The sequence below is a fragment of the Lingula anatina genome, chromosome 1 (genome assembly GCF_051362555.1).
Source record: "Lingula anatina isolate TDL-2025a chromosome 1, LinAna3.0, whole genome shotgun sequence".
Lineage (NCBI taxonomy): Eukaryota > Metazoa > Brachiopoda > Lingulata > Lingulida > Lingulidae > Lingula > Lingula anatina.
In genome coordinates, this window is record NC_141767.1 from 70,678,974 (window position 1) to 70,705,126 (window position 26,153).

Genomic DNA, 26,153 nt, shown 5'->3' on the forward strand with positions numbered 1-26,153 from the left:
TTCCCCGCGGGGATAGATCGATCTAAAAGCTCTGGGAATACAGCCTTAGAGGTAAATGTCTTAAATAATTGTTGACCATTCCGTGACATAACTTCATTGTATGCCAAGCTACAACATGAACACCTCATTAGTGGTCACTGGTATTAGATCTAACGAACCCCGGGTTATGATGGCGATTGGATGACAATGCTGATCGTGAGGAAGAAATTCAGAAGGAACTGGGGGAGAGGTTTGGGAGCGGCGTTCTGACTACGTTAACTGAACATGACACTGGGTATTGAGGGGAACTTGACAAAACCGCAATCACATCCCATTAAAAGAAATATTTTGCACGAATAATTCGTTCTATACAAATTTTACAGTTTGAATTAAAGGGATAACAACTGTTCATTTTGGCCAAAACATTTTCCTGTGGTAAAGGACAATTTCCCCATACTTACCAATGGTTAATGAATCTATTTCGACATTTAAAATTAGTCCCCGTTTTTTTTCTAAAAAGTTTGTTTTTTGTAACAATCTCTTAAAAACGGGGGAGAGATTATTACAGAGTGTAGCCATCTATGGAGGTCACGTGATGTGATGGCAAACACAAATTCCAAAATAATTGCGAACCGCCGTTTTGGGGGTAAAATAGGATTGATTGTATTTCTATGAGTTATTTACAATATATTTATTGTGAAATATGGTTATCTTACAAACAGTTGTTATCGCTTTAATTTCAATCGCTCATCAGTCATTACGAACACAAACTTAAATGACCCAATACGCAGAGGGGAAAAACAGGAAATGTTACAGATCGCAAACGACTTTCTTTCAACTTTAAGGCATTTTATTCAACAATATTTCAATCACATTGAATTCATTTAACTGTGTTGTTCTGTTTTTAAGAGTGAAATGATGTGGCCCACGTCACTTTCTCTAACTTAAAGACATGCTGGCGTTTTCTGAACGTTAAAATAACATAACTGTTAAACAGAAACGGTACTTTTCACCCACACTTCTCTTCAAAATCCTCTTTAAAATATCAAAAATAGACCAAAATATTTTCCATTTACGTTATTATACAATATTTAAACATCAATGTCTATATATCCTAGTCAGCCATCTCAGTCCGTCACGTGTCAAGAAGGGACCATTTTAACACCACAATTCAGCACATCAGTCTCTATTTGAAACATAATAAAACTACAATCTAATGACGACATCAGAGGGATGTTCTTGGTGTTACTCCAATTTGTTCTTTAACACACAACTGGTCACAGTCACAGCTTTATTACGACAACTGGTCATAAAACATCTGTACCAACTTCTGGCGTGTGTGTGACGTTCCCTTACAACAGTTAAGTGAAGCTGGGCAGTGTCACACAACTGAGATGTCCCTCATTTCCTGCTTTCCTTTTTAGGTGACAGATACAACTGTGACACATACAACTGTGGTAGATAGATCCCAGCCGTGTTGATCTGCACTTTTAATAGCTTGTGTGGAAACTACTTCTTCAGTGAAGACAGTGATGCTCCTGCTTTACATCAGCTCCCTCTGCTGGCAGCCTTGAAGGGCACAAAGTGTGAGGGGACATCTTCTGTTTACATTCCTACCATTAAATGATGCAGGACTGAAAATCATGAGACTTACTTCCATTTTGAAGTAGTTTAACCATGTATGATTCTACTATTCAGACTACTCATAATCTGCCATCCTTCAATGACTGACATTCTACCACTGACATAAGTCTCATATCCTACCATCCTGCAGTCTCATATCACATCATATCACTTGGACTTCTTTGATGCAGTTATGCTACCCACGGCTGAGATGACGGTGGTCTTGGCACCCGTAGAGCTGGTCGTGACGGAGACTACAGGGGGGTTGAGGACAGTGGTGGTGATGACCGTTGGTCTGGCAGTGGACAACACCTGGGGCTGGGCGTCCCACTTGCTCTTCCTCTTCTTGTCATCTGGAATGTGGGGATTTTTGTTTCATAAAATGGTGATGATAAATACCATTATTTTAAAATTGAATTGAAGGGTTTTTTGAGGTACTTAAGGTGACACACTTAACAAATTTATCATACATATAAGTTCATGTAACTATTTATGCACAATTTGATGTAACTGGTATTGTCTGATCAATAACTTATTATTCCTAATGATTAACTTGAATAAATTCTCCAAGTTTTATAATAATTACATGACAGAGTAATGATGACTAATGGATAAAAATAATTATTAAATTAAAAGCTTCCAGTCATGAAAAGCACTTCTTTCAAGTTTCAATGCAACAGAACACATATCATAATTCTTTGCAATAAACTAGTTTTTACAACTATGTGTACCCTTCCAGTGAAATCAACACGTTTTATCTGATGTTTTATTTTCCTCTATAATCCCAGTTTGAGCATTACCTGGCTCAGTGGATTTCTTGGCAGTTCCAACCACAAATTCAACCTATGTAAAACAATTGTATCAAAAATAATTCCATTATTTTCAATCAATTTCCATTTACATGATAGGTTCAGGTGATGTGTGGAAAATTAAATTTTTCATCTTACATTTTTATATGACATTAGCAATATTAAGTTTGTTATGGAGACCAATCTGTTAAAAAGATGAGTTATGATAATTTCAAAATTACCTTGGTTTTCTCTTTTTTCTCCCTTTCCTTTTTATCCATTTCAACTTTCTGAACCTTAGCTGAATAAGAAAATGATACAAGCAACTTAAAAACCACATTACTGACAATTTCAGACTCAATGAGTGTCTACTTATTCAAACATATACTGACAGTCAATGAAAATGCATCAGAAAACTTTCTTGTACTTTTTTACTGAGAATTGATTCCAACCATATATACGGTACAAATACCCTTGTTTGGTCATAAGAGAGTCACCTTGTTTGACTGAATAATGGGTCATATTTCACATGAAAACTGTTATTTTCTTAATGTTCCAAAGGAACTTAAAATATTATTTGATAAATACATGATGCGTTTTCATTGACTGTCAGTATACATAGTTTATTAATGCAAGTAATAATGCAACAAGACTTCTCTTACCTAGCTCATCATAGTATGACTCTTTGCCCCAAAAATGTGGATCAAATATGTCCTGGAAAGAGAGGAACCACATATGACCAGGAAAAAGACGAAGAATAAACAGTAATTTTACATCAAATTGACATATATTATTCATATTGAAATGCAAAATTGTGAAATATACAACTATGTCAACATCTTCATGTGGGTATTGGTTTAACCCTATTAGATATTGTGGAATATCTATGGAAACCCCGAAATGGATAACCTAATACATAATTTTTTGAAAAAAAAAAAAAGGTCCAATTTATACCACTCCAAATATAACATATTTCAAAGCTGTTAACAGATGAAATTACATATGCCACAGAGCATTTATCATGTCTCAATATAAGGTTATCTGATAAAGACTTATTAAAAAAACTGTAAAAATTGAGTTTGCATTTTTAACTTGATCAAATAAAATTAAACGGATATTAAAATATTACTCACAGGTGGATAGTTTGTTCCCTTTTCATCTATTTCACAGAATTCTACCAGTTTTGCATATATACTGAAATAGAGCAAGAGATACTGAAAAAATAGCCAGTACTTCTCAAGTTACTATGTACTTCTATTGCTGACATAAAAATGCTTCATTTTATCAGTCACAAACTATTTTATATATACTTTTAAAATGGACCATTTCTTATTTGAACAAAATCTAAATCTATGTATTCATGTCTGCTCTCTCACAAATGAGCTTGTCACAGTGATGTTTTCAACAACAACAAAGGCTAATTTTTTAACTAAAGCATACCTTGGATTTCTGAAGTCTTTCTCTCGTTGTATCTTGTCATTCATGTCCACTCCAGTTCTATTCATTAAGTCAAACAAACCTGCAATTCTGTCCTGAAAGCAAAATCTTTTCTTTTGAAACAACTAATTTAATCCTGAATTAAAAACAGAACAGATTTCAGAAGTTGGCATCTGTTGACAAATGAACTTTAAATAAAATGAATATTGCTCAAAGTATATCTAATTGTCACTAACAAGAAAATTTCTTCAGCTTAATAACTATTTCATCAGTCCAAAACTATTATTAAAGTTAACACTGTGTCATCAAACAGAAGACACCAGGTGAGTTAATTCAGTAGAAACAATCCTCATGCCACTCCACACACCTGCAACTCTCTGGAGCACCTGCCTGGAGGCTCTGGGGGAATCTGAATCTCATCTTCACTTAAATGTTGAACACTTCTGGACAAGGAAGCTAAACAGAATATAAGGACAGACATTTACTTTATTAATATTAATACTGAGGCAAGGGGACTTATAATAGGGTAACCATAATCAAAGATTTTCAAAACAAAATACAATGATGATAATAACAATTTTATAAAATAAATTCAATGAATAAATTTAAAAAACATTCCCTGAAATCACATACATATCTGGCCCTTAAATTAAAGACTTAGTGCTATACAATATCTCTTTGATCAGTTAATGTTTTAGGCACTGAACAACATTATTTGAGAAATGTGTTCTCAGGTCAATTTGACACTCAGTGTTTTAGTACACCTATAATCTTACATGCTGCTAAAGAGTCCATGGATGCTCCATAGTCAACAACACCCTGCAAAACAAATGAATTTAATAAGTAAAAAATAGAAGAAACATAGCTTTAGAGGAAAAACCTTAGGAGATATATCACAGTGCTTACAGGTATGTGTGTTTATATTCATATTTTTGATTAACTAAATAAACATATTAAATAAGAAGTATTTGTAAAAAAAATTGAGTTTCTATTGACTATGAATCTACCTGCATCTCACTGAGCATTGCCATATCATCATCTTCCTTCTTTTCTTCTTCATCGCTGCTTTCCTCGATTTCATCAGCCGCGTAGGATACCAACCTGTTCACTGCAATAACAACTCAAATTTATAACCACCAATGGAACACTTATCATTGTCTCAAATTGTAAAACAAAAATTGCTGACAATTTAAGAACTTATGAGGGGGGCATTTTACCATGTTTTTGCGATGAATGAATACAATTCCAGGTAGCCTGAAATAAATTCACTTTATACATTAATTTTGATGTACTAATAATGTTTAAACATAAATCAGCAACAAATCACAAGATGTGAAGAGACTTACCTTTTTTCGGCTTTTTGACAGGAGGGCCCTCACCGCCCTCACCCGAGTCACTCGTCGTCTTAATTGTTAACGGTTGATCATCGCCATGTTCAGAGTCAGAATCTGATATTCTTGTGTCAATTTCTGGTTCCTTTTCGGGATCTGAATCAGCGTCAGCATAGGCACTTGCCAGAGACTTAATAGTAGTTTGACTGTCATTTCTCTCCATGTTTGTTACACTGCTCACGGCGTTCAAAATCGAAACGATCTCCCACTTTGAGAGTCAATTTCACTAGTCTTTTGTGATAATGATAGCCGATTTTCAAGGCACTAAAAGAACACCATTTGTCCTGATAAATTCAACCACTGAAATTAAACTTGAACATTCTTAGAACCTAGATCTTTTGAATACAATTCCCCGTACACAAACTACACTTACGACTCACACGCTCACAAAACGTTGGTACCGCATTCTGTCCTTAAAATACAGAAGATCTTAAGTTTTTCTTGACCATTTTCAAATTAATGTGAAAAGTTTTCTGTCATTCGCTCAGTCTGATAGTAGTGATTAAATTTTGTTATTTCTATTTGCCACTACTATAAATAATATTGTGAAATGTCCTAGGAATATGGATTTTAGTGGAAAACTCCACTTTTCAGAGTCGCCATCTACAGCATATTTGTCCACATTGCGCACGCATCATTTTGATTACGGTTCGGTGATTCATAAACGTTCTTTATGTTTACATCTGACTACAGTAGCTTACTGATGAGGTCAGATGTTGTCATTAGGATGACTTGATGCATTTACAATGATGCATAGGTAAGGATCTTTCTTACATGTGGTAGTTAAATCTCTCTCTCTCTCTCTCTCTCTCTCTCTCTCTCTCTCTCTCTCTCTCTCTCTCTCTCTCTCTCTCTCTCTCTCTCTCTCTCTCTCTCTCTCTCTCAGTCGAAAGGTGTCAGTGGATTACTCTTTCTCATGTTTATGCTTCCCCAACAAAAATAAATAAGTAAAATAAAATAAAATTACAAAGAGAAGAGAGGGAGCTGATTGAAAATGCTGCTACATATCATGTTCTCTTGTAAATTTAAGCAACAAGTATTCATGGCATCAGGGATAAGTAAAGATATATTTATTAACAGTAACTTTAAAAACATTTTGAAAGCATTGACTTATTAGACTTGCTATTATTTTTAAAACACATGCCCATGTTTCAGGCATTTCAGATTATCACTTTACATAAACTCCTGAACAACACACTGTTCAGTTAGAACAAAATGCAAGATCCTGAGGTGAACGTCAAAGTAGCTGTGAGGGTAAGTTCAGACAGAACTGAAACTGCAATAAATAAATAAGTAAATAAGTAAGTAATATTAATGTTAAATAAAATGCAAAGTGTTTTCCTCTATTGATGACAATTTTGTCACCTAATGGGTCAAAAAAATCTTAACAAGCCTAAATATATTGCATTAAAAGTTTATATGTACAGTGTACACAATAATTTCAGAATAGACTTTTTAATTTCAAAAATGATGAACAACATTAACTTCTTTGATAGGTAAGGCCTCTTTTGCCCAAGGAGAAGCTTGGTGGTGAGCAACTATGTGTAAAATTCCCACCAGGCAAAAATCAACTTGTGGTGGGAAAAGACAGGGCTTTCACTTTTGACCATGTGTTTAATCCAAAGATATCTCAGGTAAGATAGAAATACAAGATACCCAAAGTTACAAATGTACAATTCACAGATTTAAGACCAATATTTCTGATTAATTTCAGTGACAATTATTTGTTTTTGATTGCATCAGAGGAAACTGGGACATCCATTGGCATGGAAATTATTGGCACTAGTTTGTCAATGAATACAGGGGTGGGACTATATTGGATGTGATTTCACAGCAGCCAGGGTATGGCTGAACATTCATCTTTCAAGTCTGTGGGTTGTAATCTCTGACCCTTGTTCTTCAGGATGATGTCTATCAGACATGTGTGGATTCCCTGGTGAAGAGCTGCTTTGAGGGCTACAATGCTACTGTCTTTGCATATGGACAGACTGTAAGTTGTCACTCCTTATGGTCCTATATAGTAGCATAGACCAGTAGTCTGGCATAAATCAGATATCATACCAGCAGAATGAACAGTTCTCTTCTGACTCACATGTCTCATTCATTACCAAAAATATTTGTCTGGCAGTTATAAATATATCCACTGAATGTTTCATTCTCTTTATGAAAGGGGGCTGGTAAAACCTATACCATGGGAGGTGGGAACTCGGCCATGCTGTCTGATGATGAAGTTGGTATCATTCCCAGAGCGGTACATGATATGTTCAAGATTAAAAGGGTATGTTTAAAATGCATCCATAGTTGCTTCTGTTGCTCATCACTTTTATGAATTGACCTTCAGGCAATTTGTAGGCTGTAAGCCAGAATGAATAAAAATTAGTTTACAAAGACAGTGAATGCAAATTAGTTGACACAGACAATGAATGAAAATTAGTTGACAAAGATAAGATTTCTTTTTGAGAAAGCTCGGAATAAAAATTGATTTTCCACTCAGTTGATTCAGTACTGTAATCAATTAATTTGTCCCTGTAGTCCAAACCAGACACCAGTTTTCTGGTGAAGGTGTCTTATGTGGAGATCTACAAGGAGGAGCTAAGAGACCTGCTAGATGTGGATACTGCCAGTAAAGATATGCACATCAGGGAAGATGAAAGTGGAAACACAGGTATGTATCTAGATAGGGTAAAGGTAATGTGAAATGTGTTATGAATTGAAAATGAAAGTGCAGTATCTTTGTAATCTTGTAAGTTTGCAGCTGCCTTTTTTAACCAAATAATGACCCTTACACTCACTTTTGTCAGGTGAATTTAATCAAAGGAATACAGAAGAAACTATCATTAAAGGATATTTTATACACCCATGCCTATTCAGCAATAATTTAGAAGTCATTGTACTTTATTGGCCAAATAGTAGTTGATACCAGACTTTTTTTTTTCGATTTAATTTTCTTGGTGGTAAACTTTGTAAAGCAACACTCAGACCCCAGTCATAAGACCACTGAGCCATGTCTTCCTTCTTCTATATTACCACCCCTAAGTCATATCTGTGCTGCACTGTGTTGTGTTCCATTCCTCAGTGATCTCTGGCCACAGGGAGGTGGTGTGTGCCACGGAAGATGAGGTCCTCTACTGTCTGGAACATGGCTCTGCTGCCAGACAAACTGGGTCCACACAGATGAATGAACAGTCCAGCAGGTCACACTCCATCTTTACTGTACTCATTGGTAAGTGAACTGACCACATCCAGCAGGTCACACTCCATCTTCACTGTACTCATTGGTAAGTGAACTGACCACATCCAGCATATAGCATGACAGTTGTTGTATTGTTCACATTTTGGTAATGGAGTTCACATGGTTAGAATATCTGCTTGGTACCTACATTGACTAGTACCCCCTGCTGTCACTAATGATAATGATACTGACTTTTACTAACAGTGAAAGTAGTTGGGTTGACAATTGATAGCTTTACTTTTTCTTTTGTAGTAGAAGTTACAAGTCAGATATATCCTTTCTTTGTTTGTTTGCTTCTGTTATCCCTTTTTATTGTTTTTATAACACTGGTCAAAAGAATTAACTGAGATCATTAATAGAGTGGTGCTAGTAATCCTGCTACTGGTCCCATACACTATGATAAACCTGACCATGTTCAACATGCTTGGTTTTAGTTTTATACAAACTCATGTATACATGATTACGTATTATTCATGAAAGGTTAAAACTTATTCACATTGTATATAACAATTCTGATGCCGTGAATATATCTGTGAATAGACCAATAGTTTGATTAAACTTCAGAATTGCTCAATACAGTGTAAATAAGTTTAAACTGTCCTGAATAATAATGGTTGGTTTTATTTGCATGGGGTTTTTATTTTGCTACTAGAACAAAGATGGGCTGAGGACTTGGCACTAACTGATAGGACTTCAGGGCGCAGGGACAGCGGCAGCAGTGAGATGGACGAGAATGGAGGTAGGTTGTCCACTGGAAGGGATAGTGGATGATTTGGGTGGTGGTTTGTTGGGAGGGGGGGGGGGGGTGAGCACTTGGCATGCCAGGAATGCATAGTGTATGTTCTATGGGGGTGGAGGTGGGGGTTGTACACTTTGCATGCCAGGAAGGAATGATGTAGTGTGGGGGTTGTTCACTTCACATGGTGTATGCTATGCTATATGGCACTCCCCCTTTCCTTATCTCCAGTAGGTGACCCTGATCTAGGTGGTAGACTTAAGCCATACTTGAAGATTTGTGTGAATATTATTTTCACAAAATACCTTAAAGATATTTCAGTTTCCATAAAAGCCATTATTATCAAAAAGAGATTTAGTAAAAAGAAGCATTTTCCAAGTTAATGAATTTATATATTTCTCCAAAGTTTTATGAAAGTTTGTGGTGGTTGTATATATTAAATTGTAAACGGGCTATGTTTGATATGTAAGGAGTTAATGACTAGAACTGACTTCTATCATCACCATCTTCATGGAATAATCTTCAAATTTCTCTCTGGTAGAAATGGTACACTACATGAGCGGGAAGTTTCACTTTGTGGATCTGGCAGGATCAGAGAGAGCCAACAGGACAGGGAATGTGGGGGACAGGTTTAAAGGTTAGCCACCTAGGAGACATTGTGAATTTAAGTTTAAACCTTTCATTTTCTTTTCATATGATTTGGTCTAAAGATTTAGATGGGAAGTTTCATAGTGTGAAAAATGCGATTTTGTGTTTAATTGTGGAACAAATGCTGCCTGAGAATAACATTACTCTGATAAGCCTATTTGCACATTTTATTTTCATTTTAATTGTATACAAGAGCATTAATATGAATCTAAAGACTGTTCAAATAACATACTCATCTCACTGTACTTTCAGAGTCAGTTCACATCAACAGTGGGTTGCTGGCCTTGGGTAATGTGATTAGTGCATTGGGAGACACCAAGAAGAAAGTGAGCCACATTCCATACAGAGATTCCAAGATCACTAGGATGCTGAAGGTAGGGCCAACAGCTCTAGTTTAATATATTTAGTTATTGTTGTTATATTTTATTTATTTAATTGTTATTAATCATAACTATTTGACACAAGCTTGAAAAAATTCCTCATCATTGCCTTATGGCCATCTCAGCATTACCAAGCTAATAAACATTTTTGGTTATTTAATTGTTGTATGCTTTGAGGTTAAGAAATAATTTGATAAGTAATAAATTTGTCATTATTTTATGAACAATCTCCTCTGTTTCTTCTCTGAAGGATTCTCTTGGTGGTAATGCCCAGACTCTGATGATTTGCTGCATCAGTCCTGCTGTCTGCAACTTTGATGAAACTCTCAATGCCCTCAAGTACGCCAATAGGGTAAGTGTGCCTCTGTGTTGGAGCAGGAAGTATGAAATAACAGATGAGTGAATTTTTGGCTGGTAAATGGCATGTGGTATTTTAACCACATGTTCTCATGCAGAGTTTATATAATGATCAGACCACCTTTGATGTCCTGTTACTTATTTCTTTGCCAGAGATATTAGTCTATAGGCCACTGTAGACCCCCCTAACAAAAAAAAAAAGATTAGGACTTAAGGTAGTCCTCTCATATTAGCTTTTTTTGCGATCTGCGCAGGTTTCGCGCATGAGTAGTTTTTTGCGATAGCGGCTAATGATAAACATATAACATGCAATAAAATACGTAATTCACCCTTTTAAGAAATCAGTATGAAATCTTTGATGTTATTTTGGTCGAAGCGCTACGAATATGTCAACAATGCGTTGCGTATCTGTGAACGCTTGGTCTTTTACGACGTAAAGTACCCACTTGCGACTTTGTTTACAAATGCCGCAATGTAAGAAATTACGTGAAGACGGGATGGAAAAGAGCGTTTTAGTAAGGCTAGTATAGCAGTGACAAGATCTTATCTCACGGAAAATAATCACAATTGTTTGCATTTTGACCAAAATGTGTATTGTGGTGATTTATCACATGGTTACGATGTGTGTAACAAGACATTGCCTTCTTCAGCATTGGTTTCCGATCACCCAGGGCCAAGTTACCGTGATTTGTATGCTGAAAACAATTATCTTCTTTCACAATAAGTTAAAATAATTAGACGCATGGCGTTTTGTTGTTGATTTAAGTATGTTATTGAACAATATGACCTGCAAACAGTGCGATTTTCAGCTCTCCAGGAAAGATGCAACAGGTGTGCACCCGCCTGGCGTGCTGCGACGTCATTCTTGTAATGGTTTTGTTAAAGTGCAAATGGACAAAACAATAAAACACACAACAGAGGACCAAGGGTTTTTATGCAGATACATATAATACTTTTTTTATGCTAGGAAAATAAACACTATATTTTAGAAGATAAAGTGTACTTTATTCCAACTTTATCCTAATTTACCCAATCATAAACAAGAGATCTAGCTGATCTACTTTAGTTTGTAAATTTATTACTTCACAGAAATTATTCCGCCCATAATGCATTAGAAGATAGTCTTGAGTTACAAAACTTAGTTAATTTTTGCAATGATGAAAGTGAAGAAAATCCTTTTTTTCTGATTTTTTTATTTTATCCCAGTCAACTGACTCAATCCTGTGTGAAACCTTTACCAAATTCTGTAGAAAACCTTGATTGTAAAAAAATAATTTCTCCATGTGTAGGAAAAAAGATAAAGCTGTCGGAGTTAACATATCAGAATTAGTAATTGCTCTTCAAAGAGAAAGTCTAGATGGTCTTTATTTTCTTCTCAGTGAAATCAATCCAAACACAAAAAAACACGAGTAACAAAATGCATAAAAGTAATAAAAATTGTATGATTTTTTTAATTTTAAAATTAATATGCATATTTATATGCTATTGATATGTATTTGATTGCATGTTGTAAACATAATATGAAACAGAAATAAACTGATAATCAAAGATGTCTGTAGATGAATATTTTTGTCACCATCTTCCATATGTACTGTATAGAGAAGAAATATGACTAACTTACCATAGTAAGAAATTGATACATTGTTAATATACAAATGAAACAATTTATCCAGTTATCTCACCATAAAGTGCATATTTTAGTGCTGAGTAAGAAAAATAAAGAAACAAAAGAAATAAAAATAAAAAGGAATAAGAAAATAAGTCACATGAGATTGATATAATATGCTTTTGGTCAATCTGCCTAGCCTATGAAAAATCTAATATGGCGGCATTCCATGAGGCATACTGAAATCCAACTGATACTTTCAACATTTGATTATCTATTTATTATGAATGGGATATGCAAATTTAATGAAATTTGGTTAACTGATGCAGAGAAGTATAAATATAATTTTCATGGAAACATAATAAGTGTATGAGTTAAAAACCTAATGATACAAATATATTTATCTTAATTTGCTAATAAATTCCCATTGATTCCTATGTAAATTTGATAAAAAATCGATGCTCAAGCAGCCCTGGCTCAAAAACAAGCGTGGTGTGGTACATATTTTTTTGTAAATTTCTTTGAGGTCTACCAAGATCTATAACATATCCTCATAAAATTAAAATCGCTAGGGCAGAATTTTTTATTTTTGCATTTTTCAGCAAAATTAAGGGCATTTTGGCAAAATCCCCATATAACGCAATGTAATAAACGTAGCGTTTTTCGGGACGCCACCTCTCGAAAACGAGCGTGGTGACCCCCAATTTTTTTTTCATATTTTTTACTCATATGGTAAGAAGATTTTGTCTTACAATTTTAATCAAAATCGCTAGGGCAGAAATATGAAATCTGAAATATGAGAGAGCGTCCTTAAACTATCAGAAAAACATAATGAATGAAAATCACTAAGGGAGGAAGGGTTTTGGTTTTTTTCCCATGGACTATTTATTTTGTCTACTTAAAAATATTGTGACATGATATTATTTATATACCATATCCCTAACAAGCCCGTGGTGAACAGAGATCGACAGTTATATATTATGTATATTATAATAATATTGTAGCATGATATTATTTATATACCGCAGGCCAAACATATCCGTAACAAGCCCGTTGTGAACAGAGATCCTCAGTCACTGAAGTTTGAAGAAATGCAGAGTGAGATCAAGGTAGGCTAGTGCCACCTGGTGAGGAAGTGGCACATACCGTAGTTTGTGCATGATTAAGAAAAGAAATGTTAGACTTTTGACACATTTAAATTGTCTGATGAGTTCATAATGTAAACTATTGATTCCAATGCCTAGATGTTCCAGTGTAGCTCTTTTGAATATTTAGGCTTTAAAAGAGGAGTTACAGAGGCAGCGTACCACCCTGATGACAGGGGGTGCTGACATGGAGCAGGCCATACAGGATGCTGGACAGCTGAGGAACCTGGAGGACCAGCTGGTCAAGTGAGTCACAGCATTATATAGTTAGTCTTCTTGAAGATTTTCATACTTATTAGTCAGTTATGACAAAACTGAAACACAGGTGCCCTGGTGAAGTCTGACAGAGTCTGGTAAAAATTCAACAAAGAAAAAAATTAAAGTTTATTATATAGTCTTCTGATGTTGAGGTTGGAGCAATGTGGAAATGCTTACATATTTAAAAAAATTTAAAAGAAAATATATTCTCATTTGTAACACAGTGTTAAATAGATTTCCCTTGTTGTACACACGTAATCAATGGTTTGACTTCAGGCTGCAGACAGAGTGTTCTCACTACCGTATGATAGCAGAGGAGGCATACAGACAGCTGACAGACATCCAGGAGAGAGACATTCTGTCCAGAAGTCAACAGTTTAAGTTGAGGGACTGGCTGGATCTCATGGAAGAGGTAAGTAGTCACTCACACTATATAAAATATAGCAGTTTAAGTTGAGGGACTGGCTGAATCTCATGGAAGAGGTATGTATTCACTCACACTATATAAAATATAGCAGTTTAAGTTGAGAGACTGGCTGGATCTCATGGAAGAGGTATGTATTTACTCACACTATATAAAATTTGTGCTTAGATTTTAGTTTTTGGTATAAGTAGCAGTGCAGTAGCACCAAAGATGGTGCTCAGCACAGAAGTGAAATCAATCTACAATCTACTTATTAAAGAAATTGTTACCACAAGATCTCATGAAAGAGAGATATTTTCACTCACACTTGGTACGATATAAAACAAAGAATTTGTGCTTACATTTTGGCTTTTGGCATAATTGATAGTACATTAGCAGGAAAGATGAAGGAAATTGTTACCATAATAGGAAGTCTCCTCTTAAAAGATTTCTTTAAGAATGCAAATTACTGTTGTTGTTTTCCAGCATGTTTTGTTTGTATTTACTCTGTATTTCTTCATGTTTGTTTTCAGATCAAGAACAGAGTGCCGTCCACTCTGAACAAAGAGGAGTGGAATGACAGAACAGTCAAGCAGCTGCAGAAGGAATTGAAAGTTGTGAGTTGTGGTAAAATTTCAAAATAATCTGGAATGAAACTAAGAGACTAGATTTCTTTTAAAATTTTCTTTTGTAATGTGTTAAGGCGTTCATAATCTAACACATTTAATCTCAAACCACTGTAGATCTTTGCAATAAATCTAAATAGAATTAATACTTTCTTTAATGTTTTTTTTATTTATACCTTCATAATGGACATTAATTGTTATTATGTACTATATCTTTGTTGTTATAAAAGTTGCCCCTTTGTTAGCTCATGTTTTCATGTATCATAATCTATATATGAATTATTACAGTGTCAAGATGAATTAAAAAGTGATGAGCAAATATTTGTTGAAAAGAATGAAGAACTATCTGAAATGAGCAGGAAAATAGAAATATTGGTGAGTATATTTTCTGGGTATAGTGCTTTTGTCAGTCTTATTGTAGAATTTTATTTCGTTGTTATTATCTATTCATTATTCGGTGATTTTCTTCTTATGTTGTATCTTTAAAATGTCCATTTCCATCTCCTTGATTGCTTCCCTGATATTAGAAATGCATTATTGACATCTACCCTTCCATTTAATTTAGGAATCTGATTTATTAGAGAAAAATAGAGAATTGGAAGATGCAGAAAAGATAATAAATGGGCACAAGGAAGTGATGGTCCAGCAGCAGGTGAAGATTGAAGAGTTGGAACAAGCAACTCGGGTTAGTACATGATTAATGGAACAGTTTCATAATTTTGGGTTTTTGTGGCTTTTCCAGAATTTCGAAGTAGAACAATACAAATATGACTGCCAAATTTAAACTTTGATCAGAAATGGATTTTTGTGGCTTTTTCAGAATTTTCAAAGTAGAACGATACAAATGTGACTGCCAAATTTAAGCTTTTATATAAATATATTAGTAAATATATATATTTGGTATAACTTAAAATGTAGAATAGCTAGAATGGCCTTAGTATAAGTTAAATATTCTGTTCTTCAGAAAAGGAAAGTGAGTATAGCGGTGAGTGAGCCGGACCAGGATGGTGACGACGCGGCACCAGTCTCGAGCAGGAGAGCTTTCTCCGTACCTCCACACATGCTGAAGGCGGCAAATGCTGGGGTAAGAACAGAAATAGTAAATTTTACAATTTTAAGATGAACAGATAACATTATTTAGAATAAAATTCCTTATATTTGTGTAAAAGCACAAAGACATGTTCAAAGCAAGATGTGCAGTGACCTATTTCTTATGTCCATAATAGTATCTTTGACTGACAGAAAATGTGAATTGCATCATAGGATGAAAATTGTTCATCACTCTCTCCAGACTGTCACTAGTCTGCGTCCCCCGTCACGTAACATTCGCACCAGTCCCGCCATGTTCTCCGTAGAGCGTGTGATGCAGGGGTTTCGTGCGCGTAGCCAGCTCCTGATGAACCAGCTGGAAGAGCACGATGAGGTCCTGCACCAGGGGTTCTCAGATAACGAGGAAGGGGACAATGGAGAGGAGAGTGGCAAGACAAACAAGTAGGATGGTCTCTCTGGATTTATCTTGTCAAGCTAGCTAAATTTTGGCTCTAAAAAGAATTCATTTGAAGGGTCTTGTGGAAATGGACAGAATGGAAACTTTAAAATCATTTCTTGTTTTTATTTCTCTTTTGTTCAGAGTCGCACCTTCTTAAAGATGAGCTGCTTATTTTGTGTTCAGACTGCCAGAATTCTTATTTCTTCAAAGTGTGAGAATACTGGAATTTATTTATTTAATTTATGCACAATCTCTTTGCAGAGCTTTAGGCCAAACCTTCAAGGCTGTGAGAAGTGTGAGAAGATCACATACTGATGATGAAAAACTTTCCATGAAGGACAACAAAGGAGCAACAATAACAAAGAGTATGTGTGGAAAAATTAGCTGGAACTGAAAATGTTATGTTAGAAATTGGCCTGTTTATTATTCACTAAAGATTTGAAATTAACATGATATTAATAACATGACTGTGTCATTATCACCATTTGTATTCTTATTCGACAACTTGTTATCTTTTAGAAGATCTTTGTAATTTTGCTATCATCATTTTGGTACTAGCCCCCAAAGGCAGAACCCCCAGGCTTGACAAGGAGTCTTCTAGCCTGGACGTAGACAAACTGAGAACAAGCACTGTTATACACAAGAAGAAATTGAAGGAAACCCAAGCCAAAGTACAGGCAAATACTCAGAAGATTAGAGATCTCTCCATTAATATTAAGTAAGTGTACACAGTGCCCTTAATGATTTAGAGATCTCTGGAAGAAATAATGGTTTGGCTACAGTATAATGTATTACTTAATCACTTATTGATGCCAATTGTCTCTTACAAGATTTCTCCATCCATCCCTGTTCTGGACTCTCTTCTCTATAGCTAGAAGACCCCATTTTATCCCAATTCTCATGGTTTCTTCCTCCCACTCTCTTCTCTATAGCTAGAAGACCCCATTTTATCCCAATTCTCATGGTTTCTTCCTTCCACTCTCTTCTCTATAGCTAGAAGACCCCGTTTTATCCCAATTCTCATGGTTTCTTCCTTCCACTCTCTTCTCTATAGCTAGAAGACCCCATTTTATCCCAATTCTCATGGTTTCTTCCTTCCACTCTCTTCTCTATAGCTAGAAGACCCCATTTTATCCCAATTCTCATGGTTTCTTCCTTCCACTCTCTTCTCTATAGCTAGAAGACCCCATTTTATCCCAATTCTCATGGTTTCTTCCTTCCACTCTCTTCTCTATAGCTAGAAGACCCCATTTTATCCCAATTCTCATGGTTTCTTCCTTCCACTCTCTTCTCTATAGCTAGAAGGCCCCATTTTATCCCAATTCTCATGGTTTCTTCCTTCCACTCTCTTCTCTATAGCTAGAAGACCCCATTTTATCCCAATTCTCATGGTTTCTTCCTTCCACTCTCTTCTCTATAGCTAGAAGACCCCATTTTATCCCAATTCTCATGGTTTCTTCCTCCCACTCTCTTCTCTATAGCTAGAAGACCCCATTTTATCCCAATTCTCATGGTTTCTTCCTTCCACTCTCTTCTCTATAGCTAGAAGACCCCATTTTATCCCAATTCTCATGGTTTCTTCCTTCCACTCTCTTCTCCAGGTGTTTGGCAATGAATAAAATGTGAGGTATTTTAGCTACATATTTACCTTCCAGGCAGATGTTGCTTATGTTAGTACCACCAGCCTGTTGTTACTATCTTCTGATCTTATGAACATTTAAATGTCTGGTTCATATATGTATATATAATTCAGGTTGAAGGAGCAGCTTATCAAAGAGCTGGTGAAGACAGGCAAGGACGCCCACCTGATGAACACACAGTACGCAGAGAAAGTCAAACTCTTGGAAAAGGTACTTTCTGTGTGCATTGATTCCTTCCTAGGCCACACAACACATTGATTACTTGCACATTCGTTCATTATTTCATTTTTTAACTTAGATATCAATATTTTATCCATTCTTCCAAGTGTGTTCAGGCAAACTCTTGGAAAAAGGTACTTCAGCTATACATCCAATTGATTCATGATTCGATATAAATAATTATCTACCCTTCCTGATAATATTGTGGTAAAAATATTGCCCTGTTTCAACAAACTGACCCATGATATTGTTTCACAGGAGAAGGAACAGACGCGAACTGAACTGCGAGAGCTCCAGAAGGCATTTCAGGAATTGGAGGTGAAAGAACAAAATGAATCTGCTCAGATAAACAAAGTGCAAAGGTAATGCAGTATTACTTTGATTTTGTTAAGACTCCAAGTCCTGGTAAATAAGAGTAGATATAAAATAAGAAGGCTCATGTTGAATAGATTTTTGCAGGTATGACTGCATAACTGCTTACATAAATATTTGATATTAAGTGTTATATATAATAATAACTAGATGATGTGTTATATAATAACTGTGCATATTTTCTAGTGATTATAAAAAGAAGATGGAGCTCACCAAGACTAAGCTGAGTGCTTTACAGAAGAAACAGAAAGAAACTGAAAAACTAGCCAATCTTACTGCTCAGAATGACAAAAAGTAAGGGTTTCTTTAAGCAGACGTGTGTGTGTGCGCCAGCTCGCGTGCGTGTGTGTGTGGTATGGCATTGGTTTTATGTATTCTTTCATATAGGCTGCCAAGAAATGGTTTCATTGCAGTGTGGACCTCAGATACCAGATGTTAATTGTATTTGAGACCCAGTGACTTATGTTTCTTTATGAACATTCTGTGTTGTAGAGTAGAGGAACTGGAGCTCTCTGTGGGAAAGATGAAACAGCAACAGGAGAATTTGACCAAGAAACTTAAGGAAGAAGCTGAGAGAAAAGCTAAGCTGGAGGTGGGTTTCTCTCTGTACTGTGGCATAAAGTATAACATTGCACTGGGTTTCCAGAAATTGATAAACACAAGACTTGGGGTGTGGAGATTTAACAGTAACTGTTGTAGAAATATGTTTTGTCTGTCTTTTTTCTTACAGAAAGAAGTACAGAAAGAACAGCAGAAGATAAAAGAACTTGAAATAAAAAATGAACAACAAGAGAAGATTCTGAAGATCAAAACAGAAGAGATAGCTGCAGTCCAGAGAAAACTGAGGAGTGGGGGACCAGCCGTGGCCTTGGAGTAAGACATTTAGATAGGGACAGGGAATAGAATTAACATATTATATGTAGAGAAAACTGAGGAGTGGGGGGCCAGCCGTGGCCTTGGAGTAAGACATTTAGATAGGGACAGGGAATAGCATTTACTTATTATATGTAGAGAAAACTGAGGAGTGGGGGACCAGCCATGGCCTTGGAGTAAGACATTTAGATAGGGACAGGGAATAGAATTAACATATTATATGTAGAGAAAACTGAGGAGTGGGGGGCCAGCTGTGGCCTTGGAGTAAGACATTTAGATAGGGACATAAAATAGCATTAACTTATTATATGTAGAGAAAACTGAGGAGTGGGGGTCCAGCCGTGGCCTTGGAGTAAGACATTTAGATAGGGACAGGGAATAGAATTAACATATTATATGTAGAGAAAACTGAGGAGTGGGGGACCAGCCATGGCCTTGGAGTAAGACATTTAGATAGGGACAGGGAATAGAATTAACATATTATATGTAGAGAAAACTGAGGAGTGGGGGGCCAGCTGTGGCCTTGGAGTAAGACATTTAGATAGGGACATAAAATAGCATTAACTTATTATATGTAGAGAAAACTGAGGAGTGGGGGTCCAGCCGTGGCCTTGGAGTAAGACATTTAGATAGGGACAGGGAATAGCATTTACTTATTATATGTAGCTTAATCTGGTAGATATTAACACAAATTCACAACAGCACTATTGTGATATTGTGCTATTTTTGTAAAAAAATTAATGTCATTACCTTTTTTGCTCTTGTTTTTGTTTCAAGTGCTGCCCAGGAGAAGTTGGATGAGCAGCGGAAGTGGCTAGATGGTGAAATTGAGAAGGTGCTGGAGGAACGGAGGAAGATGGAACTGCTTCAAGGGGTAAGATGGGATCTCCACATGGGTTCCTTTTTACTTGTCAGTTATTTTGTAAGCTGCAGTACTTAAATCAAAAACATTTTTAAAAAACTGACAGTCTTCAGCATTAGAGAGTGGTGGCATAGTTAGTGTTATTTCAGGTAATAAAGTGCTCAGAATGGATAACATCTCTATTGAAGAAGGGTTTCTTTACAAATCTTTTATTTTAAAACTTTTTGCAGGATCTGAAGAAACGTGAAGAAATTCTTGCCAAGAAGGAAGCCATAGTAGCTGAAAAAAGTCATTTAGAGATGAAAAAGCTCAGATCTAGTCAGGTGCTAACCAAGGTAAGCTTAGATCTAGTCAGGTGCTTAACAAAGTAAGCACAAAACTAATAGATTTTCTGCTTCATACAAAGTTTAAATTGATATTAAGAGTATATTAGAAATTTTAATTAGACTTAAAATTTGCAAAAGTTATAATTCTTATGCTTCAATAGAAATTTCAATTTTGACATAATAAGATTAAAGGTAATAAATGTTTGACATAGTGATATTTTGTGAGTAGGATATTTCTACTGTGGTAAATAAACTGGAGACTGTGGAAAAGAAACTGGAAGAGAAGAACCGCGAGATGTCTGCCACCCCAGTAGAAGCCAGACCAAAGCTGAAAGATGAGATAAAAAGTCTCCAGCAGGCTCAGGAGAGGTTGAGGAGGCAGAGAGCAGTGCTGGATGACAAACTGTACGATGGTGCTGTGATTTCTCCACAGGAAGAAAGGAGGTGAGTCTGTACTAGATAATAAACTGTATGATGGTGCTGTGATTTCTCCACAGGAAGAAAGGAGGTGAGTCAGTACTAGATAATAAACTGTATGATGGTGCTGTGATTTCTCCACAGGAAGAAAGGAGGTGAGTCAGTGTTGGATTTGTTGAGTGCATGAAAGTGATAGTACATCTTCTCTCCATTCATAAACTGGCTCTCAAATAAACTGTCAAACTCATTTTTTTATCTTTATGGTAAAACTATTGAAGTTTTACAACAAAAAAATGGTCTCTTCATGTTTAATTGTGTTATGTTTGGGAGAACATATTTATTTGTGCTATCTTATTGTGTTAAAGGCTGATAGAGCTGGATGAAGCCATAGAAGCCTTGGATGCAGCTATTGAATACAAGAATGAGAACATCCGGTGCCAGGAGGAGGAATTACGCAGATCTCAGCTACTCACACAGGTAGATATATATACTGATCATACTACTGGAAACAATATTAAGGAATTTTTGTTTAAAATATATATGAAAAACTGTTACTAACCTGCTTGCAAATTTTTAAATACAAATGCATCTGCAGTTAGAAATATACCATATTGACAGTAATAAAATCAGTATCTTTTCAATCTGTAGGGTGTGCATATAGAGGAACAACAGTAGTAGATATTGTGATATTATAATTGAAAATTGGCCAGAGTTAGACTACACTTTATTGTTAGTACTGAAATTCTACAACTACATTGTGTCTATTATCAATTTTAACTATATACAAGAATAGATTTAATAACTGTGTGATGTTTGTTTTCTTCTTTTTCCTCAGAGTGAGGATAATTTGTTGAACAAGTTAAAGTCACTGACCTCCACCGAGACCAAAAGTTTGTTGCACAAATACTTTGAGAAGGTCATCGACCTCAGAGAGTCAGAGAGGAAGAAAGAACTTCAAATTAGTGAAATGGAGGTAAGTCTGGAAAATTAGGAATAAATCAAAGAGACCTTGTAGCAATTAAAGCTTAATGTTTAACACTACTGGGCATATGTGAGGAATTGTTTAAGATGAGATTAAGGCATATTGGGTATTTCAGCACAATGTTATATAATTATTATTTATTTTTCTTGTAATTATCATTATTGTGTATTTTTACATGATAATTTTGAAAGCAGGTTCAGTTGTGCATGCATGTGTACTATAAGTGGGTTCACAGCATCTGAGCTGATTATAATTGATTTATATATGGGATCACCACCTCTGCCCATATTAAAATTGTGTTATTTTCCGTCCTCAGATGAAGACAGATGAACAGGAGCGTCTGCTGAAGGAGTTAGAGTTCGCCCTACAGCGGTCAGCCATGGAGATGGACATCAAACTGACCCAACAACAGCAGGACTATGAGCAGAAGATTCAGCTGCTGATGAAGCAGTTAGCTGAGAGAACAGGGCCAGACACACAGGAAGCTAGGTACTTATCCATGGGCTTTTATGTTGCTCAAGATCACAGAGAGTTGTTTCATGGATGACGAGATGAAAAAAAAGGGGGTCAGAATTTTTGGGATTTATTCCATTTTGTTTGAAAAGGAAAAATAAGAAAAAGGATGTATTTTGTATACAATTTTAATAAACACTGAAAACTTAGAAGAAGGTATCGAACAGATGTGGAACTTTCATTATGTTAACAATTTCTGTTCCAATGCCTGATCAGATGGCTGTTGACCCAGTTAACAAACTGGATCATTTGAAGATTTATTTATATTTTGTAAATTGATAACTTTAAGGATTCAGCAGCTGGAGAAGGACTTGTTTTACTACAAGAAGACCAGCAGAGATCTGAAGAAGAAGTTACGGGAGGTGTTGGCAGGCCACCTGGAGGCTGAGGGCGGAGGTAATGAGACAATTATTATAATTTATGCCATTTTACTAGTATTTTTATGTCCACTAGAGGGCAGCACACTCAGAGATAAGGTATTTTTATGTTTACTAGAGGGCAGCACTGTCTGCTAGATTAAGGTAATATGCTTCTTGAAATGTAATAAAGAAAACATTGCAGGCGTTGTGGTAAAGCATGTTTTGGTAATGTTCCAGGAGGTGGTGACACTGCAGACAGTGTATCAAATTCCTTACATACAGCCAGAGAAAACGGCTCCGAGAGCCACAGGTCCAGTAAACCTGGCACTCCTCACACGCCTCACGGAATTCCTGCCTCTGCTAGAGGGCAGCACACGCACAGGTCAGTTATTGCTATGTCCACTAGAGGGCAGAACAATCACAGATAAGCTATTTTTATGTCCACTAGAGGACATTTTTACATGTTAGTTATTGCTATTAGAGGGCAGCACACACAGGTTAGTTATTTCTATGTCCACTAGAGGGCAGCACACACGTTTGTTATTTCTTTCTGCTAGAGGGCAGTACATATGTTGTTATTTCTTTTTCATATATAAAACAATGGTAACAAAACATGAATAAATGTTTTATGTTTTAATATGCATCCTGACTTAACAATCTCCTGTAATAATGTAGGGAGTCTACCCCAAGATCTTCCAGACAGCCTACTCCATCGCGACCATCCACAGGCACCTCCCACAATGAAGTGTCCAGTTCCAGGATGTCCCAGCTGAAGGGTGTGGAGGGGTCACGTCAGGGGACTCCAGTGAAGATCTCCAGGAGGGACCTTAGGCCCATGTCAGAGGCGGAGGTGGAGATGAGGAGGTCCAATGCCACCCAGGCTTCTGTGCAGGGTGAGTGCTTACCACCTCAGGATTCTGATCATTTGAATGATCATGGGTTAGTAAAATATCTGAATGCTTACTACCTCAGGATTCTGAGCATCTGAATGATCAAAAGATAGAAAAAAATATCAGAGCAAGAAATCCAAAGTAAGCAGTCTTTAGTGGTTGGTTCATTAGGCCTCTGAACATCTGGAAGTAAGAGACCCTGGAGGGTGGGTGGGTGGGTGGGTGGGGGGGGGGGGGGGGGGGGGGGGGGTGGAGATCATTAGAGATATCTGTCAACAACAATTCTGATTTGGGCAATTATTATTTGGTGACCAAATATTTTAGAAATGAATCAATTATCTTGTTGAGAGCATGTGTTTAGGTAATTATTGTTCAATGACAGTTTTTTTGTATTTTTTTGACACTTTTATTCAATAATTTTCAGATTCCTTGGACACAGGAAAGAATCCATGGTCTTAGCAGTGAGTGAGGTCCAGGAACACGGTTTCTCCTTCCTGTTATGACAACCAATCAGTTCAAATGTCATCAGCAATACACTAATAGTTTACTACAATGTTGTACAAGCTGTCTGTGTCATGAAGCATTTATGAAGAATTTTTTACTCTCTGCCAGTGTCTTCCCAGTTTTAAGTTATGTGTTTGTGGGTGGAGGTGCGTGTGTTTTGTAACAGGGTGGGGGGGGGGTGCACGCAGACAATCAGACTTAAGCTAATAAGATAAACTGGGTAACATTTTTACCGTCCATGTTTTTTATCACCAGAACATTGGCCATTGTAGGCTTGAAAATATTTTGTAATTGCTTTTTGTTTTTAATGCCTTTAAAAACATTAATGTTGTACAAGATGTGTTGAAACATTTGTAGTTAAGTTCTTAGTGTTGTTAATTCCCAGTACCACGTCATGCCTTGGTATTTTTCCAAGTTATGAAATCAGCCAATACTGAATAAGAAAAAAAACATTGGTGAGCATTAAAGTTTATAACATTTGCAATACCTTTGTAAATCAACAGCACAAGTCAGGTGTATAATATACATCTGTTTTAATTCACTAGTAAGTCTTTCCTGTTGTATGTGACTGTGTCAAGTTGTTTGGTGATAGCAAGTATTTATTGTGGAGTTTATCTACGTAATTAACTTCGCCATCTACCATAAAGTTTGCCAGGAGTCAATATGTAATCCTGGTGTAAATGTTTGTATGTACAATAGTAGTCCTGGGTGTTGTAGTTGAGACACTGAGGTGTATAGTGTGGGTGATAATGAGATTGGTTGTGTTAATTACCAATTAATATAACTGTTAGGGAACATTCCAACATGAAAATCTTTCTCTTTTATCTGAAAAGATGTTAATATGGTCTATGTATATAAAGCCTGATAGTATATTTTGAGATAATTGACTCTTGTTTCATGTCATTTATGTTTGTTTTGATATTAATGATATTGCATAATTGTCCTCAAAAAATGTAAAAAGCTAGCATTGCTCACTAAAATAGCAAATTTCACACTGCACTAAAATGAAGTATTTGAAAATGTGCTTCTTTTAATTCGATTCGTGGATGAGGTTTCTTGGTATCTAAATTAAGAAAAAAACTGTCTTCAAACATATTTTTCAGTTTATTTTTGAATTACTTCAAGTGGTATGCTACTCATTACCATGTTTTGTTATTGTCAACTTGTGCAGGATCCTGTTTTTTTTATGTGTGATTAATGAAGTTGAAATGTTTTAGTCATTGCATATTTAGATCATAAAAACCCTAATTCATCACCATGCAAACTCTTGATTTTGACAAAAAGAATTGCCCCCTGTGCCTTGAATTGAGTGACTGCTTTCTGTAAATTGGTTGTTTTTTATCAAATGGCCTTCATACTGAGTGTATAAAAGAGATTTTCAGGATATGAGTTTTGAGTGGTTAAGCACGTTCCCAGTATGTTGAATAAGCTATTTACTAATGAGACCTGCCATACAATAGGAAATAACTGAGCCAGGATTACGCAGCACTGAAAACATGCTTTGGCCACTAAGCAGTGGGGAGTAATAAAGCTCCAGACAAAAGAATGTTATAAATGGGGAAAGTTGGCTTATTTACAACAGGAACACTTTAAAGATATTTGAATGAAATATGTTTGCTGAGCTCTGTTCAAGAAGGGCTAATGCATATTTTGATTGAACACTTTGTTTATATCTCCTCCATGCTTAAGTAGCACAAAGTATGGAAGTTGAACTGTGGGACTTGGTAAAATGTCTCCAATTGTACACAGTGATACGCTTCCATGGATACATACTGTCATTATTTTTCTATCTTATGGCTGAAACCCCTTTTTGTTACAAAGACTTTGCTGCTGATATTGGTGTTCAAACATTTCTAAGGAAAGAAATTATCAGTGTAAGTAAAACAGTTTAGGACCGACTTTGCTGTGTGTTTTAAGTTTGACACATTTTCGTGACTTCTTTCCTATTTGTTGCTTAGAACATTCTGTAAATACTTGTCCATTCATGTCACATTTATTTATTGTCATTTGAGGACTTGTCCATTCATGTGAAATAAAATGATTTTATAGTGAACATCAAAGTATCAGAGTTGAGTTACTGACTCTGCAAATATCAAAG

General features: G+C 36.0%; 2 protein-coding genes across 5 annotated transcripts; one reads left to right on the top strand and one right to left on the bottom strand.

The window, feature by feature from the left end:
• Positions 1-807: 807 nt before the first annotated feature.
• On the bottom strand, positions 808-5,641 carry LOC106173867 (SAP30-binding protein). The gene is made up of 10 exons (XM_013555162.2): positions 5,174-5,641; positions 4,835-4,935; positions 4,604-4,646; positions 4,195-4,283; positions 3,831-3,922; positions 3,524-3,584; positions 3,053-3,104; positions 2,633-2,691; positions 2,403-2,445; positions 808-1,955 (listed from the first exon to the last, which is right to left on the bottom strand). Exons 1-10 carry the CDS (start codon positions 5,379-5,381, stop codon positions 1,771-1,773), a joined length of 933 nt encoding a protein of 310 aa, XP_013410616.1. The 5' UTR covers positions 5,382-5,641; the 3' UTR covers positions 808-1,770.
• Positions 5,642-5,843: 202 nt separating this feature from the next.
• Positions 5,844-26,108, top strand: LOC106173865 (kinesin-like protein KIF27). 4 transcript variants are annotated; one of them, XM_086998922.1, is made up of 37 exons: positions 5,844-5,975; positions 6,374-6,472; positions 6,715-6,852; positions 7,122-7,208; positions 7,389-7,496; positions 7,751-7,883; positions 8,295-8,412; positions 8,468-8,496; positions 9,103-9,189; positions 9,728-9,823; positions 10,087-10,208; positions 10,465-10,566; positions 13,206-13,286; positions 13,453-13,568; positions 13,857-13,992; positions 14,517-14,600; positions 14,898-14,984; positions 15,175-15,294; positions 15,574-15,693; positions 15,901-16,100; positions 16,360-16,463; positions 16,657-16,816; positions 17,852-17,948; positions 18,216-18,319; positions 18,516-18,623; positions 18,822-18,921; positions 19,060-19,202; positions 19,980-20,076; positions 20,295-20,399; positions 20,620-20,834; positions 21,173-21,284; positions 21,643-21,780; positions 22,106-22,278; positions 22,592-22,698; positions 22,899-23,043; positions 23,337-23,554; positions 23,976-26,108. In XM_086998922.1, exons 2-37 carry the CDS (start codon positions 6,434-6,436, stop codon positions 24,008-24,010), a joined length of 4,164 nt encoding a protein of 1,387 aa, XP_086855048.1. In that variant the 5' UTR covers positions 5,844-5,975; positions 6,374-6,433; the 3' UTR covers positions 24,011-26,108. The 4 variants fall into 4 exon arrangements, with proteins under 4 accessions (XP_086855048.1, XP_086855049.1, XP_086855051.1 ...); XM_086998923.1 differs by lacking the exon at positions 8,468-8,496 and having other exon boundaries at positions 8,295-8,441; XM_086998925.1 differs by lacking the exon at positions 9,103-9,189.
• Positions 26,109-26,153: the final 45 nt, after the last annotated feature.